Source organism: Numida meleagris, chromosome 6, assembly GCF_002078875.1.
Source record: "Numida meleagris isolate 19003 breed g44 Domestic line chromosome 6, NumMel1.0, whole genome shotgun sequence".
Lineage (NCBI taxonomy): Eukaryota > Metazoa > Chordata > Aves > Galliformes > Numididae > Numida > Numida meleagris.
Window position 1 is genome coordinate 56,345,980 of NC_034414.1, and position 18,492 is coordinate 56,364,471.

The 18,492-nt window shown below is 50.2% G+C and overlaps 1 protein-coding gene across 1 annotated transcript in view; it reads right to left on the reverse strand.

Moving 5' to 3' along the window:
• Positions 1-18,492, reverse strand: part of DAAM1 (dishevelled associated activator of morphogenesis 1) — an 83,927-nt gene that overhangs the window by 46,974 nt on the left and 18,461 nt on the right. The window contains exon 3 of the mRNA XM_021401964.1: positions 4,792-5,015. Coding sequence (XP_021257639.1) covers positions 4,792-4,974 — 183 coding nt within the window. The 5' untranslated portion in view covers positions 4,975-5,015. The remainder of the gene's footprint in view (positions 1-4,791; positions 5,016-18,492) is intronic.

Sequence of the window (18,492 nt, forward strand, 5' to 3'; positions counted from 1 at the left end):
ATGAATTCACAGAATCACAGAATCTCAGAGGCTGGAAGGGACCTCTGGAGATCATCCAGTCCAACCCCTACTCATGCAGTTCCCTATAGCAGGCTGCACAGGAAAGGTCAGGTGGGCTTTGAACACCTCCAGAGAAGGAGACTCCACGACCTCTCTGAGTAACCTGTTTCAGGTCTCCGTCACTCACACAGGAAAGTTTTTTCCCATCCACTTGACTCCCACCCTTTAGATATTTATAAACAGCGATGAGATCCTCTCAGTCTCCTCTTCAGGCTGAACAGCCCCAGGTCTCTCAGCCTTTCCTCGGAAGGGAGACGCTCCAGGTCCCTATTCATCTTTGTAGCCCTCTGCTACAAAGGAGGGAAGGCACAACACTTGTGAAAGCATTTTACCTCCACGCTATTTCTACTCAAGATGTATTCATAGGCTCATACAGGCACTATTTCTCAAGCTGTGCCAGAGCCCAGCTTCAATACAAAGAGAACATACACAAGTTCCACTGAAAGAAGCAATAAAACTACACCCAGAACATCTCAGCCAAGCACACAACATCATTCAGCCACAGACAAATCCCTCATCTTGAAGCATTTCAAAGGCAATGCAGAGTTAATCTCTGTGCCCAGGGATGCTGCCGCACCCAAAGAGCAGCTCTGTCACCTCTGATGAAACGCATCAGTTGCCATGAGTGCAGCAGAATGCAAATGCTTTGAAAAATATTGTACACCAAGCAACTTTTGCTTTGTTCCCCAGTCTCCCAAGTTTGCAACACTTCACAAAATGGTAGAGAGCGATGCAGTGCATCTCCACATCGTGGGAGGGGAGACAAAAATCTCATAGAGACCACGTCAGTCAACCCTCCGGAGATCCCTGTGATGGCAGTCACAAATACCCCACGGCATCAACCACCCGACGTGTCCCAGGGGGCTGGGGACACTGTGCAGCCACGCGCCTCCTGATGTCATATCCACAAGTCTCTGAAACCTGCTGGCTGCTAGAAGCAGGGAGGAGGGACCCGGGGAAGGATATGTGCTCTGGTTTTATAGGCTATGTCTGAAAACGGGCTGCTGCACATCATGGGCAGGATGCAGAGGCTGCACAAATTTCTTCTGCATTGCTAAAAATGAGCAAAAAGTGAAAAGGCTGGGGACCAGTTGCTGGAATTTCCTAAAAGCCCAGGTGTTTGGGAGCACTAGTCTCCAGGGATGGCCAAGGCAGCATCTTCTATCAGCCCTCCCTCCACCCACAGAGATGCAGGGTGGGAGAGAGGTGTAATTCCTGCAAGAGGTGGTACCTAGTGCTCCGAGGCAAGTAAAACTCTGGTCTGAGGAGCCACCATAGTACTGCCAGGACAATGACACCACTGCAACCTGCCCTACGAGGCTATGAGGAGGAGAGATAAGACACAGCAGTGGCTAACTCAACGTGGAAGCTAGTTACAAAGCCTCATCCAAGAACAGCGATGGAAAGCGCATGCACAAAGGTGCCCTGTTCTTCCCACCCCCTCAATCCCCTCCAAACACACCCCAGGGGTCCTGGGCCCTGCTGGGTACTGCCCACACTTGCACTGACCTTCCCTGCCTGAGCTGCTCAGCCCTCCACCCAGCCATGAAGCGGACGTCCCAAGGGGCCGAGGCACACCACCACACACAGCGCTTCATTAAAAGCCTCAGAGTGACAAGGAGTGTTAAGCAGATATAAAGGACATCAGTCATTTACCCATCTGGTGGAAAGTCTAGTTGCTGGCAGAAAATAGACAAGATTGTTACGGCGAGATCCACCATATGGCACCATTATGCAGAGCTTTGCAAGTGCTTTCTCTGAGCATGCAAGCAAGATTTTAGCCTTTGAAGAAACGCGGCATTGTTAGCTTAGATACACAGGAGCCTCTTGAAAGAAGCTGCGGCAGATGGCTCAGCTTTGTTCCCTGTGTTCGGAGGCAGCTCATCGGGCTGCGGACGTCCCCCCTCATGGGCACAGGAGACAGGCAGCCCCAGCGTTGCCTCCCAGGGCTGGTGTTGGCGTCACTCTGAGGATGCATGCATGCCACCACAAGACATGGCATGCTGAACATCCTGATGGAGAACCAGGGGCTGCCGGAGGTGTAGAAAAAGCCAAAATCCAATGGGTGCTGCTGGACGTACCGCACTGCTGTGAGAACTCTGCAAGCTCTGCCCAACCTTGGCAGTGGTGACAATGAAAGAAGAGCCGCACAAAACTGTCAAGTCTCACCCCAGCAAAGAGAGCTGCAAAACACTAAATTTTGCTGGAATACTCTGCTTTTGTCAGTGACTCCGTGCCAGCACCTGCTCCTCCCTGGGTGGCTGAGCCTGGCCGGAGCCCCAGCAGGACATGGGACAAAGGGAAGCCTTTCAAACAGGGCCGGCGCCCGCTTGAGCGACATCCCAACAATACCCCCATGAAAGCCCATTCAACTCTAGCGAGGGGGAAGGAAGGGAAAGGGGAAAAGTTGCTCCGGGAGGAAACAGTGATCATTCACTGACCACAGCAACAGCATTTCCATGTGCTCAGAGCCAGAGGAAAGCCACCGCCTGCTCCTGTTGCTGGCTGGGATGGGATGCATCGTGCTCACAGCACAAGCTGCAAAGGGGGCACGTTCCCTGCTGCTCCTCTAGAGAAGTACCTGCACAGCCACAGCATGAAAACAAAAGTATTCTGCAGAAGTTGAAAAGCAGTTAAAATCCAAAGTGTCTACATACAGGGCAGGCCATAAAACACATGGCAGGAAAGCAAAACGAGCTTCTAGCTAACCTTGGGGATACAAGTGTTGGCTTAAACCCCTCAGCAGCACAAGCCCTTATGCTCTGCTGCTGGCCCAGCACAATCACAGTTTCTCTCTGGAGGTTGTTATCAGACTCAGATGAGCAGGCATACTTAAAAACACCCGCAGTCCTAAGGATTTTTGGCAGCACTGCTCCAAAAAGAAAGAGGTCTTGCCCTTCGATGCTCACAGCAGCTCAGGGTCTGCAGAGCGGGGACCTTGTGCGTTATGTGTCTCTGTGGGAGGATCGTCCCCATGGGTGATCAAATCCAGGACCAAAATCTTCCCCGTGTGCCACTCCAAGCCTGGGCTGAAGGGAACAAGTGGTGCAGAAAAGCCACTATGAAGTCAGAAGAGAAGAGCTGGCAGAGCACCAGCCTGAGCTGGCAAGGCCTCCAGGTCCCCTCCAGCCCCTCTGACTTCTCTCAACCTATTGACCAAGAACACTGAGCCCTTTGGAGGCAGCCCTGGTCTCACAGGGCAGTCACAAGCTGCCCTGTGACAGACACTTGAGTGTGACCCAGCAGCACTGGGGCCACAGTGCTGAGCAGCGACATGGGGCTCGGCAGGCGTAAAGCTCGGCCCAGAGCCTCTAAGCACTTTCTCTGTCTCTCTTCCAAACGTTACACAGTGGGTTTATACAGAAACAGTGGGATAGTTTCCAAACCATTTAGCTAATGCCGAAATTTAATACCCAGCACCAACAGGTTACGGAGAGTAAGAAAGAGCTAGTTGTAACTCGGGGGGAAAGTGTGTCATTACTCCTCAAAATGCCTTTTGGGGGAATCTGCCCTCATGCACCCATGGGGATCAGATCAGTCCTCCTTTCCTTCCTGGCTCAGGTAGAAATCACATTTCTGGGGACAAACCAAGGGGTTGCAGCTGCTTGCATACGAGCATAGTGGGGACATGCTGCCTGCCCTCCCCAAATGGCTCCAGGTCTCCAAGGAGCCAGCACGGCTCCTGCTGACCCCGCTCCTGGCACGGCAGCTGCCTCCCAGCTTTCTTCTCAGCAGCAGCTGGGGAAAAAAAGCAAAACCTTGGCAGCACGGAGCAAGGGAAACACCAGAGCATGCCTGGGTCCGGCTGGTACCCAGCAGCTCCTGCCTTGCTGCACATGCAGCAATCTCAACAGAGCATCCTGTGCAGGAAGAATCCATCCAAATTTGAGGGGAGATGCTTTGAAAGTCACCTGGCTGCAGAATGTGCTGTGGCTGCAGGGACGTCCTGTCCCCATCACGGCATACTGTGCTTCCCAGCCCACTCTGTCCTATTGCTCATGGAGAAAGTCCTGTGGGACAAACCTGCTCTGGAATGGCCTGGATCACCAAACCCATGCTGCCAGTGTCTGATGGGTCACGCTTATCACGAGGTGTGACCAACCAGCACCACAGCACGACCTCCTAGCTCCTGCTACACAACAAAGCACCACGGAGAAATCCCATTTTAGTGCTGAACCAACTCAAAGTAGAGCATTTCTGGTCCATCCAACAAGCCACAGGGAAATGCGAGAGGAAATTAAAGCTGCTTTTTGCTGACGTTTTTTATTCTTCTGATCCATCTTTTGCAGAGTTTGAGTACTGAGGGACAAAGAAACAGCATCTTGATGCTCTGAATGTTAGTTTAGACCGTTACCAAGGAATCCTGCAAAGCAGAGTGCCCAGCAAGGAAAACTGCTTTGTGTCTACAGGGGATGAGTTGCTTTTCCAGCTCTGACACCGCTGCACTGCCCCAGACCCCAGGAGTGTGCAAAGCCAGAACAGACCCCTGCTGCTACCTGCTCTTAGAAATCAATGCTTTCCAACAAGAAACACCCCCAACTGGCAGTAGTGCATGGAGGAGCGGAGCTCGAGGTTCAGCACAAAACCACTCCCAAGAGCAGCCCCTGATGCACCCTTCACATCAAAGCCTGCCTGAAAACACAAACCCAGGCACGTCCTCACTGGACAGTCTAGAAGGAGAGGGGGAAAAAAAAAAAAAGGAAAAGAAAATACAAAAAGCGTTCTACTTACCACCAGCTCGGTGAACATGACATCCAGCTCCTCCACCGGCGGCATGGGCAGCGCGGGCTCCATGGTCTGTAGGGCAAAGCTGCTGTCATTGCGCAGCCGGTATGTGATCTCGGGGTGGTCGCTGCTGCGAAAGCAGCAGAAGATGAAGGAGATCCCTCGACCGCTCCTCTTCCTCGGGGCCATGGCCGAAGCGCTCCGCGTCCCTCCCTGCTGGGCGCTAGATCCTGGGGAGAGAGGAGAGAGGAGGCTCTGGCAGCCGCCCCGCAGCGCTGTGCTCCCGTCCTGCAGAGAGGAAGAATTGGAGCCACCCACACACTCAGCGCGGAGGGGAAGATCGGAGACCGTTTACGTGCCAAATATTTCTGCTCAGATTTGACATTTATGGTCCGGGCAACCTTGAGGACCGCGCTAATTCAAAAGACGCCTTTGCTTGCCTTGTGCGGATGCCATCAGGGCAGGAGGACATGCTGGTGACCCCTCCACACCTGCAGCCCCACAATGGAACAGGTCCTGACCTCCTGCCATCACTGCAAATCCCAGCAAATCGCAGTGCAAACCCTGCTGACGTCCCCGTGCCGTGCTGCTCCTGCAGGCCCAGCAGCCAGCCCAGCCCAGTCGCAGGGTATGGCTGGTTTGGGATGCTATGGCCAGGAGCAGCAGGATGCTCACGGTGTCCCCAGTACATCAAGACCTCATGCAGCTCAAGAAGCCCTGAGCTGCAGAGCAGAAATATCCTATATATCCCCACCACGCTCTTAGACGCATTCCTAAACGTCCACCGGCAGCCGCCAGTTGGGAAGCTCTTTTTCACGGAAAGTTTTACTTGGTTTTAATTAGATAAACCCTACTTGGAATTCCAGTAAATATTTACAAGACGTGAATTCAGCTGATAAAAATCACACGGTGCCGGTAGCTCAGACTTTCCTACGCAGTGCTTACGTGGGCATTACTCACGCCGTCAGTTTGTTCGGTTTTGCTGATTTCTCAAGCCCACATCAGGGGTGATGCTCGCGGTGGGAGGGTAAACATGCAGCAGCCAGCAAGCCAGAAATGCCACTCGGTGCCTGGCCCAACAGATTATGGCAAGGACCAGCCAAAGAGTGCACAAAAAATGTGACTGTCAAGGATAAGAGTCAGCAACACAAGGGGAAGGCCTGCTATGAGGAGTGAGGAGAGCAAAGGAGAGCAACAATGAGGAAAGTCAACCAGCAAAGAGCAGATTTTTTATAAAGCTTAAGCATTTGAATTCTAAATGCACACTAATTGAACATCCACTTGTTTAACCTCTGCAAAACACGACACCGAGATGTTCAGAGACAGGGCAAGTAGCCACTCACTACCAAGGTTAATACAGAAGGCTGAAACACTGATGACTTGGATTTACCAACAAAGTTAAGAAGAGACTTGGAGGAAAAGTCAACACTTGGACAGAAGTCTGATTTCCCCAGAGCCAGCCATTGCCCAAGAAACAGCTGCTGGGCACCACGGAGAGCTGGTGGTGGGGGCAGGTTGGTGGCAGACCTGCAGTGGGACCCCGCACCACCACTTGCTTGCCCTGAGCAGCAAACACTGCCTTCCTAAAACAGGGACCTTGCAGAAAACTCAGGCTTACTCAGATAGCCTTAACTGAGGATCTGACCCTTGAAATTCTTTTCAACTGCATACTTTCAGCACACAGTGTAAACATCTGCTGCACCAAGAGCCATGGGAAACAGTTACTCAGTCTTCATACAAAATAATCTCAAACTGCACAACTGCTCTACACCTAATCTGGATGGTGCCCCTTCTTAGAGAGCCCCAAATCTCCTTTCACATTTAGCACCTTGGATTTGGAAAAATGCACCACTGGAGGAATTCCAGCTGCCGCAAAATCTCTCATCACAGCTCCCAGGCAGTCTGCACCGGAGCAAATCCATTAGCAGCCTGCTGGCACCCACTGGGTTTTAGGAGGGTTTGAGACCCAGTGAACAGCTTTTTTCCTAAGGTTAATGGGGATGGAAACAAAAAAACCACACACAGACCCATTTCTTCCAACACAGAGAAAACAAGCAACATGTTGCAGGCTTGGATTTCGCAGGACCGCGTTACACTGGGGAATAAAGGCATGGGAGATGGCAGTGATACCCCAATTCCACTTGGGGTGATTCCCCAATTCCAAGGCACAACAGTTCATGGCTTGCACGGAAGCTTGGTTCCAATCCACACACGCTCAGCTGTGCAAAGTTTGGCCACTTGGTCTTCCTACTGAATCAGGGCATGATCCTGCTCCTGCAGCCAGCGTGCTTCGTGGACAAACAAGCGTGCTATTGGAGCAAACCAAGCTGTTCTCCTCTTCCACAGGGCGTTTGCCAGCCCCTTTTCAACACCGCCAACAAGTCTGTCCTTGAAACCTGCTGCTACATACAAGCTCTGACTTGGGCTGGCAAAAATGTAAAGAAAGCTTTTATCAGAACAACACCTGCTCTTCAGAGACACTCGCTCCTGTTGGTGTCTTAAAGAGAAATCTGAACGGCAGACCAAAAGGCAGGATTTTATTTTGGGCTTTAAAGCAGGCAGTCATGTAATAACCAAGACAAGGTATTTTTGGGCTGCTTCCAGCTCCGGAGCTATTGAGGTTACTAATTTTCATCTATAAACAATTACAAAAAGAAACACCTTATAACGCAGGCTGAGTGGGCTGCAGGTTATTAGCAACAAAGGCTAAAAAAGCTTAGAGAAAGAATATGCTAGCTACCAGGCAAAGAGCATTAAACCTTGAGAACGCTGATGAATATTCATCGATGTGATGGATAAAAATCAAAACACTGCTTCCTGGCAGGTCATGGGGTGTGCTGCAGACAACACAGACTGCCTTGTCGGAACGCAGTCCAGATACACAGCCTCCTCTTTTCCCTGTAAATTTTTCAGAAATCAGTTATTCATGGAGAGAAAAAAAAGCAACTACTTGCAACCCGGCGGCTTGCGCTAAGAAAAATGAAAGGGACCGGTTTCATGCAGCGTCACTCATTAGAAGTCCTGCTCCCACCTCCCATCTACACATTGGAGCGCTAATTACATCAGTAAATTCAAGTCAGATTGTGATCTAATGGTGCCTTCTGGCCTTTACTATCGAGCGGGCCAGAATAAATTAAATTTAATTGCCACTGTATATACTGAGCCAAGGAAGATAGGCTGGGAAGGGTCATTGAGGGAAGCTCTTGCCAAACCCGTAATCCCAAGCCAGGACTGATGGGGCTGAGTCATTTCCCAAAACTGCTTTGATTTTACACAAAAAGGGGTAGAAAAAAGGGGGGGACAAGTTCAGTTGGGACAAGCCAAGAGTGGAGGATGTGGCATGGAGACTTGTCATGCAACCTGGCTCTCACACGTCACATCTGGCCAAGGTCTTCTCTGCTGACTTGTGCCAGGTGGACCCTTGTGTAGGTTTACAAAAGGTACTTCCTTACTTCTACTGCAAATCCACAAGTGATGGCAATCACCTTGGCTCACCAAGAGCTCCAAAAGGCTTCTACAGTAACATGGCAAAAAGGGCGAAATGATGGTCACCACCCTCCGGGATGACTCTCTCCATCTCTCACGTGGGCATATTCGGAGTCTTCTCAACTCGACCCTTTCCCAGCAATGCAGTACATGGGAATTAAAGAGCAGTTGTGCCCACGAGCTCCCACGGTGGACAGCAGTGCTTGTGTCCTCCAGCTGAAGCTGGCTTTCTGCAAGCTCTCGCCTTCCATGGGAACCACCCGATGCATTTCTGCTGCCTGCTCGCTCCGTCACATACCCATGTCTGGTTTTGTTCCCCAAGGGAAGTCAGACGAGGATTGGGAATGATACAGATAGGACCTAATTAATTCCGAGACATTTGCTTTTGGCAAGCTGGAGGAGATAAAGGGAATTTGTCTTCTCTGAGCTACAATAATGAACCACTCAAGCAACCAGACGAGGGAATAAAGGCACTGTCCCTGTTACAGGCACTGGTAGCAGACAGCAGAGTACCTGTGGCAACACCTTCGTCTAGCACTCACAAGGTATTCAAGTCACCTTGGAAGAAGCAGTAAGTTGTAACCCATTCCGAGCGTGGGGGAAATGGAAGAGTCACAAAAGCTAGGAAAGCTATTTTCTTGTCAATCTCTTGCACTTCTGGTGGGGGCTGCAAGCTGGGTGATGTCCCATCAGTCTCTGCCACCAGAACTGGGGCCACCAAGCCCTTCTCCAGCCAACTTCACCTATCCAAAGGCCCACCTACCCAGCTCAGGTGCAGTTGCTCCAAATAATGCCAAAGCAAGGGCTGGGAGGTTCTAAAGATGAACACACACTAAAATAAGTGGAACTGGGATATCATTGTTCACAGCTGCGAGCTGAGAACTGGAGATGCCCGTGAGATCAGTTCAAACATGTTGTGAGGCCAGGGAAGAGGAGGCAACACATGGCCCAGGACAAGAGCCAGTGGATAGACAGAGGAGACCAGGAGGTGTCCAATCTCTCAGCAGGTAATACCCAAGTGAAAACATAATGTGCTGCAAGGGAGCAGCTGCCAAAAGTTAATTCTGCTAGATTTGAAGCTGATGCTAGCCAAAAGGAGACGTTTTGCTGTGATGCAGCAGGCTACAGAATAGAGATATTTCAAGCTGTGACTATTTCTTGAGACGAAGACAGCTTTTGGCTGTGGGGTTGTAATGCACTGATTACAACAAGGATTTGATCCATGGGGTCTCTAAGCAACCCAATAAAATGACAACTTCAGAAGCATCTCTCTTTGGTTTGCAGCACTCCTGTTAACTGGTTACCTCTTCTTTGGTAAGGGTAGGGGTCTCTGAGCCCCAGGAGGCTGCCATGGGGTCTGCAACTATCTGAGGTCCCAGAAAGGCTCCTTGCAGGTGGGCTGGAGGGCACTGCACCACCACGGCCGCATCCTGCAGCAACAGGGCAGATATGGCAATGGCTTCCACCTGCCCCAAGCAGGTTTTCTGCTTGTGCCAGCTGCTCGGGAGCCACGTCCCTAAAGGACCAGGTGAAAGCAGGGCAGGGCACTTCCTGGAGGCTGCCACTTTATCCTGGTGAACCGTGCCAAAACCCTGCACGAGTGTCATGACGGCATTTCAACTGTGATAACAGAGCTTGGGGCAAGTGGGGCAGCAAGGACACGTACCTGGCTGCGACCGATCCCAGCCCTCCTCCCCTGACCCTTGGTTTGTCCCGTTCCCCCCAGGAGTGACCTTGCCCATGCCTCTGCAATGCCGTGCTACCATCACTGCAGCAGTACAAAGCACCAGGGAGGTGCTTTAATCCCAACACCTTCCCCTCCTGTCCGTGTAGTTCAGCTGGATTTATGTAGCTTGTTCTAAAAAAGCCACAAAGGGCGAAATGAAGCTTTGGGTAGGAGTTAATCCAAGCGCTCCTCGCAGCCACTCCCTGCTTTGCCAAACAGCCATAAAACACAGATGAGGGAGGGTGCGGGGAGGAGATGCTCCTTTGGAAATACAGTGCAAAACCAAAAAAAAAAAAAAAAGCAGCCACAGCTGGCAGAAACACAGCAGCTTAGCTGGGATGGGATGCATTCACATCTCCCCAGCTCCTTGAAGCTCGTATTTGGGACCCGGCTGATGTGTGCCCCGATGTGGGAAACACCGTGACCAAGTGGGGACTCCACACGGTCTGCAGCGCAAGGATGTGGGGAGAAAAGTGAGCTAAAGTTTCTCCCCACCCCACCCCCCCCCAAAAAAAAAAAACCACCAACCCAACATCGCCCAGAGCAGTGCTTAAATGAAATCAGTCATTAGGAGAAAATTGGACCCCGGTGTCACTTCCGCCTTTGCTTTAAGGAAAGGAGAGCAGCAATTACTGCTTGCATATTCAGCAGCCTCCTTGGCAAGCTGAACTAGCCTGCGTGGAGCAACGTGCCTGCAACCGATGCCCCAGTGAGCTGGTTTGGAGCCAGCACCAGTATTGCAGTGCTGAGGTCTGCAGCACAAAAATAGCCAGAGAGGGCACAAACGCATGCAAAGGAGCGTGCACGCTCCTCTTCACACCCACCTCCAAACCCACACGGAAGCTAGGAGCTAACTCATCAAATATGAGTATTAGCTTATTGTTTTTCTGGCTTCTCTCCCATCCCCTCCCAAAACAAGGATACAAGATCCCAAGCAAGCTCTTTCCCAACACAGAGCTTTATTTCAGCGTGTTTCACAAGGTGAAACTGTTTTTGTGCAAGCACGCTGTCACTCGCTGACCAGCTCTGTCAAACCCTGACCGACTGCAGCATTTCTGCCATGCCAAGCCCTGGAGTTCCTGTGCAGCGTGGGATGCTCTGACACTTCTCCATTGCTGCAAAGCAGCTCTGCTTACTGGCAGTGGTCAGGAGGGGCCCCCAGGATGTCCTTGACCCTGTACCACTTGTGACAGCACATCCAAGGCAGAAGTTTGGCACCCAGCATGTTGCTCCTGTAGATTAACCCATCCCACTGCTGAGCAATGCAGCAGCCTTCCTCAGTGCTCTTCCCCATGAACACAAAGCATGGTGCCCATCTGATCAGACAGCACAAGAGTTATGTTATACTTATTGGCATTCTGTCCTTAAACTTTGGAATCAAGCCCTTCTTTGGATGAGCAACTCAAAAAACAGGACTGCATCGGTGGGAACCACCTCCGCTCCCAGCCCAGGGGGCCAGAACCTGTCCCCAGGACACAGCCTGGCACTGCCCCAGCAGTTTTGATTAAAAGCAACCAGGCGGACTCCATGGCCACAAACTCCCACACAGACCCTTTCTCAGACACAAAGCAGTTTTCACGCACAGACCACATAGGAGAGGAATGTTTATGTTTGGCTGAAATACGTGCGCATCAGCAGGACCACAGCTTCGACGCTGGAGGAGGGAGAAAGAAAGAAAGAAAAAAAAACAACCACCACAAAACGCGTGGTCAGAAAGCCTTGAACCGTTTGATGATGAGCTTTTCCCATGAACCCACCTGTGAGATGGGATAGGGCAGAGCTTGGCAGCTCCCCCACCCCATTATGCCACTGCAACACCTTTAGGGTGTATTGTTGCCAGCTGCACGTCAAGCACACAGGGACGTGGCCTCACCACTATCAGGGAACACCAGCTGCCAGCAGGAGCCTGACTCACTGCAAAAATCACAAGAGCTGTAATTCCCAGCATAAGCAAGTCTCAAATTCTTCAGTTTCATAGATTGATATATGTATGTCTATAGCCGCCAAATCCTAAATCACTCCAGATCCTCCTCCCTCTTTCCAGAGATCTTCCTGTACTTCACAAACCTAAAAAAAGAGGGTTTTGCATCTCCAAATTTCACTCCTGCTGCACAACCCCAATGCAATAGCTGTGCCATGCCCTGATTTTGGCAGGAGCCGGCTGCAGTTGCAAGCCCCATCCGCCAGCACCGCTCAAATGACAGCGCTCACATAAAACGTGTTCACTGCTTTCTGTATTCTTTCCTTTTATTGTGGCATTCATCATAAAACGAGGCATACATCTGGGCCTGCTGTCTTGCAAGAAGATGTTTTATTCTGCTCCTGGCCAAATGAGCTTGCATTTTGGTGAACTTCAGATTGCAGCATGAAATATTAAAGCAGTTTTTTCACTAAGCCAGTATGCAGTTATGTACGGGGATTTATAATACGCCCAAAAAAGCCTGCTTTATTCTGGCTGCACACCATTTGACAATGCTATTCACAGAAAAGAGCAGCAGCTCCCATGCAAGTGCTCTCCCGGCAACAGCACAGCTCAGATCACAAGTCCCTTCTCCAGCACATGAGCAAGGAGGAGCACCCAGCCCTGGGAAGCACGATGCTGCAATCCGCTTTTCTGGGGAAAAGCATCCACATGGCAGAGCGAGATATGATCTGCCTTAAAACTCTCCATCCTCAGAGCAGCGTCATCTGCTTTGGCAGCCCAGCAGAAATGCAGAGCAGGGGATGGATGCTGACCCTTGTGGGACCACCTCTGCCCCAGAGACAAGGTTGTGTGCAAGGAGAAGATGCCTGCTGTGTGCTCACAAAGCCCCTCACCCCACTACCACTGCAGGTATTGATGCTGCTCAATGCACAGATGCATTCGACTGGGGAAGGTGCTGCTGGAGTGAAACTTTGCTTAATTTTGAAGGATTAAAACCAAACCTTGTTGAGACTTTCCCAGCCAACCAGACAGCGAGCGGTGCAGTAACACCACATTAAAAGGGCAAACCTAAATAGTGGCGAGCTCGATGCTGGTGCCAGATTCTCTCAATGGCTACAGACTGCTTCCCACTGAAGATCCATCAGATCAGCTGGGGCAAATGCCATTTATTTCAGGAACAAGGACAACAGGTGGGTAACCACAGACAAGACCCAGTTAGGGAACCTATATAAATATATATTTCCTAATACTCACTAGGGTGCTAAGTGACCCAATTCTACAAAGCACACACGTGCCTTTTTCCAGCAGATGGGCAGATTCGTGGTCCTCTTTTGCAAAAGCAAACAAAAACACATGGGTTGGTGGTGGGAGGAAGAAATGTTTTTCCCACTACAACTCCAGTGGGCAACCTGGGGCAAGAAGAACAAACCCTCACCTCCTCCTCCTCTTCCTCCATCCCAGCTCCACCGTTAGCACCCAGCACTGCCACAAGCTGACATCCAGTCCTGCTCCATTTCCATCCCTGGTTTTGTCCAAATTGGGAAGAAACACACACACTAAACTAAAACCCACCACCACGAGGCTGGTAACACGGAGATATGAAGCCCACCCCAGCATATCATGGTTTCAGAAGCCTCCCAACACAGCAGGACCGACTTCCAGCCAGCCAAACCCTTTTCTGACAGAAGGAAAGCTCCTATCTCAGTATTGCTCTGTTTACCCCAAGGATGTGGATTTAAGTCACTGCATTTCTGAGATCACTGCAGGCTCCAAGCACTTACTTTGAGGATGCAAAGCCTTTGTCAATAAAAGCTCGGCAGCCTGGCAAGCAGGGAGAGAGGAACCGCATTTCCCACTGTTGGAGGATATTTGTTTGCCAATTAGCCTTTTCCTGGAGAACAACAGTTCAATAAAAGCTTTGCTTTATTTTAATTTCTTCCCCTCTTTGCCTCTTCCCCCCACCTCTGGCTTCTCCAATGAGTATCTGGACTCTGACTTTGATTTATCATATGCAAAGCCTCAGTGCTGAACTTTCCATTTCACTGCTCCCCATTTCAGCAGTAATCCCCAGGGTGAGACAGGCTCTCCCGCTGTAGAACTGGGAAGGATGGAAGGCAGGTTTTTCCTCTCTTAAGCTTCTTAATTAATCTGGCATTGCACACAGGATTTTTGAAGCTGTTCAGCAGCAAACACCTGCAGTACAGCAGCTCAGCAACGTCTGGGGCCACCACCACAGCAAGGAATCGAGGAGCTACCAGCTGAGTCCCCACTGGCCAGTCTAGGGTCATGTTTGGGGATTTTCGGATTATCCATGCTTAAAGTGAGGCTCCTAGAGCTGCTGGTACTTGCACAACTTGTTGTGTGCAGCAGGCTTGTGTTTATTCTTTCAAAATGGAACTGGGTTGAAGCTGTGATAAACAAGAGAACTTACTGAAAGCAGCCCTGAAGGGCAGATCTCTGAGTAGATTATTAAACTTCTGGTCCAGAAAGTGCCCAAAACCATGAAACAGATTCATTAGGTCTATCAATAGCCCTACACGCCACAAGCCACGCGAAATGCGTATTTCCCTTTAAAGATTTTAAAATACTGACATTAATCCAGAATGATTTTTACCCCTGAAGTATGAATTTGGGGTCGAGAATTCCTTGATAAAAATGTCTGATAGCAGAAATTCCCCACCGGCAACTCACGGCACTAATACCTCCCACTGCTTCAGCAGACGAAGGCCGGAAAATAATATACATGAACTTGCATCGACACGACGTGATGCTGCACAACTGCACCAAAATGGCTCGGGGAAATGAGAAGAGCTCCAGTACTGCCTGTGCTCCTCGCTGGGCTGGTAAAAGCAGTAATTTTTTTTATCACATTACATTAAAAGACCGTTTGCATTTGAACATAAGAAAAAAGAAAATAAAAGCAGGCAACCATAGCGGATGAGTCTAATTGGAAGGCTTGGCTGTATTTTTTAGTGCAACGTGATCTAATGATGGCAAAACCTCCGCCTTGAAGAGGATGGATGCAAGCCTCCCATTAGAGATGCTCAAGCTCACTTCCTTATAATTCTGAGCTGGCCTAATCAAGGCACACCACTTCCATTGCCTAACTATCCTCCTGCTGACTGTGAAGTGCAAGGGCTTGCTTTGAGCCCAGCCAACCCATCTGCTGCCAGGGATAGGCAAGCACTGGCTGTTCCCCAGCACAGCATCCAGACAGAAGCATCCATCCAGTGAAAATCCCAAGGGGACGCATTTAAAAATCAATATCGGCCACTTAGGTGCTTAATCCAGGAAAGTATCAGCATCAGCAGCATCAATATAAACCAAATTTAAGCACAGAGAGTACACGTACAGGCTTTGGTTTTTTGTGCATTGATTTAGCCAAATCTGTCTTTTCCCCCAACATTTTCAAGTCCAAATGGGGTATCAGTAGCACTGCTGATGCTTCAGGCACCCTGTCTGCCTCATCTCTGGAGTCTCTTTGATGCAGTGCTGCTGTTTAAAAACCAAACCTTTTCCCCCCATGAGCAACCATTCCCAGCAAGGAAACCCCTCAGGAAGGTGCAAAGTCGCAGTGACAGCAGCCATCTCCCCACCAATGTTACATAGGAAAGTGTAGGGTTTGTTGGTTGTTGCAGATTTTCACGTTGCAGTCACCACAAGTCACAATACTAAAGTTCCCATTCCCTGTTGATATTTACATAACGATCTCCCTTTTCATTAACACTGGGAAACAAGCAGCCTTACAATTGCAAGGAAACGCTTGAAAAAGTGACCCAAGGGTACCCTAGGAGGCTCAGACACTCAGAAGATTAAATTAAAAGCTTCAAACACAGTTATCTCATCTTTTGGAGATAAGATAGCAGAATTCTGCGTTCCTCCATTTGGGACTTCCCACCCCACAAGCACAGAGACACATCCCCAGCCACCGCTACAGGCACAAGAAAGCCACAACATCACTGATTTCTGTAGGGATGCGGCACTGTGCTCTGCCCTCCCCCCCAACCCTGTCCAGAGAGACCTCAGCATCACCACTTTGCTCATCTCCACACATCCTCAAACCACTCCTGACCGCTCTCGGCCTCTTCCAAACTCCCTCTGCAGATACCTTAATGCTCGGGGTGCGAGGCCAACACTTCTCTCCATCAACACCAGCTCAATGAACTCGCAACCCAAGGCAACAAAGCCTCCAACTCTGGGTGTCCCTGTTCATTGCAGGGAGATGGGTGAGGTGGCCTTTAAAGGCACCTTCCAACTCAAACTATTCTATATTCTATGATTCTCTGTGAGGGCTTCCAAGCCCTGGTCAGGGAGGAGGCCTTCACTTCTGTCCCCATACAGCCTTGTGCAAACACTGGTGATCAGCAGTTTGGGGACATTCTCTCAAAGCTCACCTCCCCTCTTGGCTTCAGGGTGATTTACTGTCTGCTTCACAGTGCAAAAGTGAAAAAGACACCCCAAAGCATTCCTTATATATTTCTTTAGCAGCTCTGAAGCTGAAGCAGTCCTTGCAAAGAAGTCATGACTGAGTTTCTGGCTGCAGCTTTCCGCTGGCCCCAGACAACACAGGGCCCAGCAGGTCTAACCAAGCCTGAAACCCAGTGAACTGAGCTTTATTCCTCGATTTGTGCTTCATCATGCCTGCGATAGGAGGGTCAGGAGCCGGCCAAGCAAACGCTGCAAGCAGGGAGAGCAGCGTTCACTCAGCTCACAAAGCGGTTAATGGCCGTAATAATAAAAAAATAAAAATAAAACAGCAAAGCGAGTGGAGATGCTGCCTTCTGGCTCGGGGGCTGCAATGGAGCGAGATCATCTGTGCTCAGATGCCCACAGGTAACGTTTTTGACGCTTAGCCACGAGACGAAGGTGCCATAAGGGCTGGCTGGGGGAGGCTGCTCTGGGCCTGGCTCCCAGCACCAGGCCGTGCTGGGGAGGCCCACAGGGCCTCTGTCTCTCCCTCTGCTGCCAAACAGGCTGATGTCTACCTCTGCCTCAAAGGGCTTTTCCATGTGTCCAGCCTCGGTAGTCCATTGCTCCAAATTAACCCCGTGGTTTGGATGCCCTACACATACACTTGGAGAGGGAATTACGCTGAGATCATTCGCGAATTCGTGGCTGACCATGAGGGAAGGAAATTCAATGGCTCTGGGATAACAAATCTATGGAGCATGTTCCAGCACAAGAGCTGTAATGTCACCATGGGAGCTTGCAGAAACTGCATGCTAGATTTGGGTACCTGAAAGCTCCCGATTCACTCCACCGTAGCCAGAGATCACAGGAACACAACACACCCTGAAATAACTGCCTCTAACAACAATATCTTTCAAAATCCCAAAAGCGCATATTTTTTTGAGCAAGCAAGAGCTACCTGTCCCCATCAACCACAACACCGCAGCTGCAAGAGCAGGGAGAGGAAGAAAGCAGACAACCACAGGCAACTCTATGGAGCTGAGTGCCTCATGGGGGAAGCAGCCCCTCATCACCAGAAGCACCTGATGCGCACCAACACCTTATAAACTAGATTTCAGTACTCCTACCAACATGTCACATGGATGAGGAATGCATGCTATGCAAATCCAGCCTGAGAATGCTCCCTGTCTAATCTAGCTTTAGATTCAAATGCTTATTACCATGGCGTCTAATTGGGTAACACATAACAGGGAGTTTTAGTTTGGGCTCCCAATCCTTTGCTTGTGTTCTTATTAGGGAAAATAAGGCACCATATTTAAAATGTAAACAGAATAAAACATAAAAATATATTGTCATCTACCAGTAAAAAAAAAAGCAGATACACAAACATTTGGCAGCTCACCGACAGCACAGTGAGCACTGATTCCTGCTCACACCCCACTGTATCCCCCTGGCTGGTCTTGGGGGATTCTTCTCCCTTCACCCTGTGAGACATAAGGCAACACAAAGGTCTCACACAAGGACTCATCTGCTAGCAGATTGCTCCCAGGAGCCCCAAGTTTGGCTGGTTCCAGGTTAGCAAAGCACCTTACAGATGCTCTGGGCACCCATGCTAGGGCCACCAGAGCCTAGGTAACATGCCCCAGCCTGGAGACATATGCTGGTTTGGGGAGGGTGGGAGTCCCTTGCTGCACTGGGGTTTGAAGTAGGATGCAGGGACCATATGGATGTCATTCCCAGACTTCATCATCTGGCAATAGACATGCAGCAGGATTCATGCCATGATGAACATCCTCTCTGTCCCTACCTGCACCAGGCATGGTGATTCATTTCATTTCCACCTCTGCTGGTCTGTCCAAGCTGTATGCCATCTCCAGTACCTCCAGGATACAACCAACAACCCAATTCTCTTCCCCACCACGTAGCCATGACTCAGACACCACGAAACAACAGCTGCTCAGCCTGCCATGACAAATGGCACACAGACCTGCAACTAGCTCCAGCAAAGACTCAAGAAATGCAAAAATTGGTACCAACCTCTGAAGGCACTTACAAGACTGCACTGACTTTGCTATGCTAAAGAAACCACACCTGGTGGGGGAAGCAGCACCATGAACACCAGAACTAACAAAGAGGGGGTTTGTGTCAGTGAACCTATGCC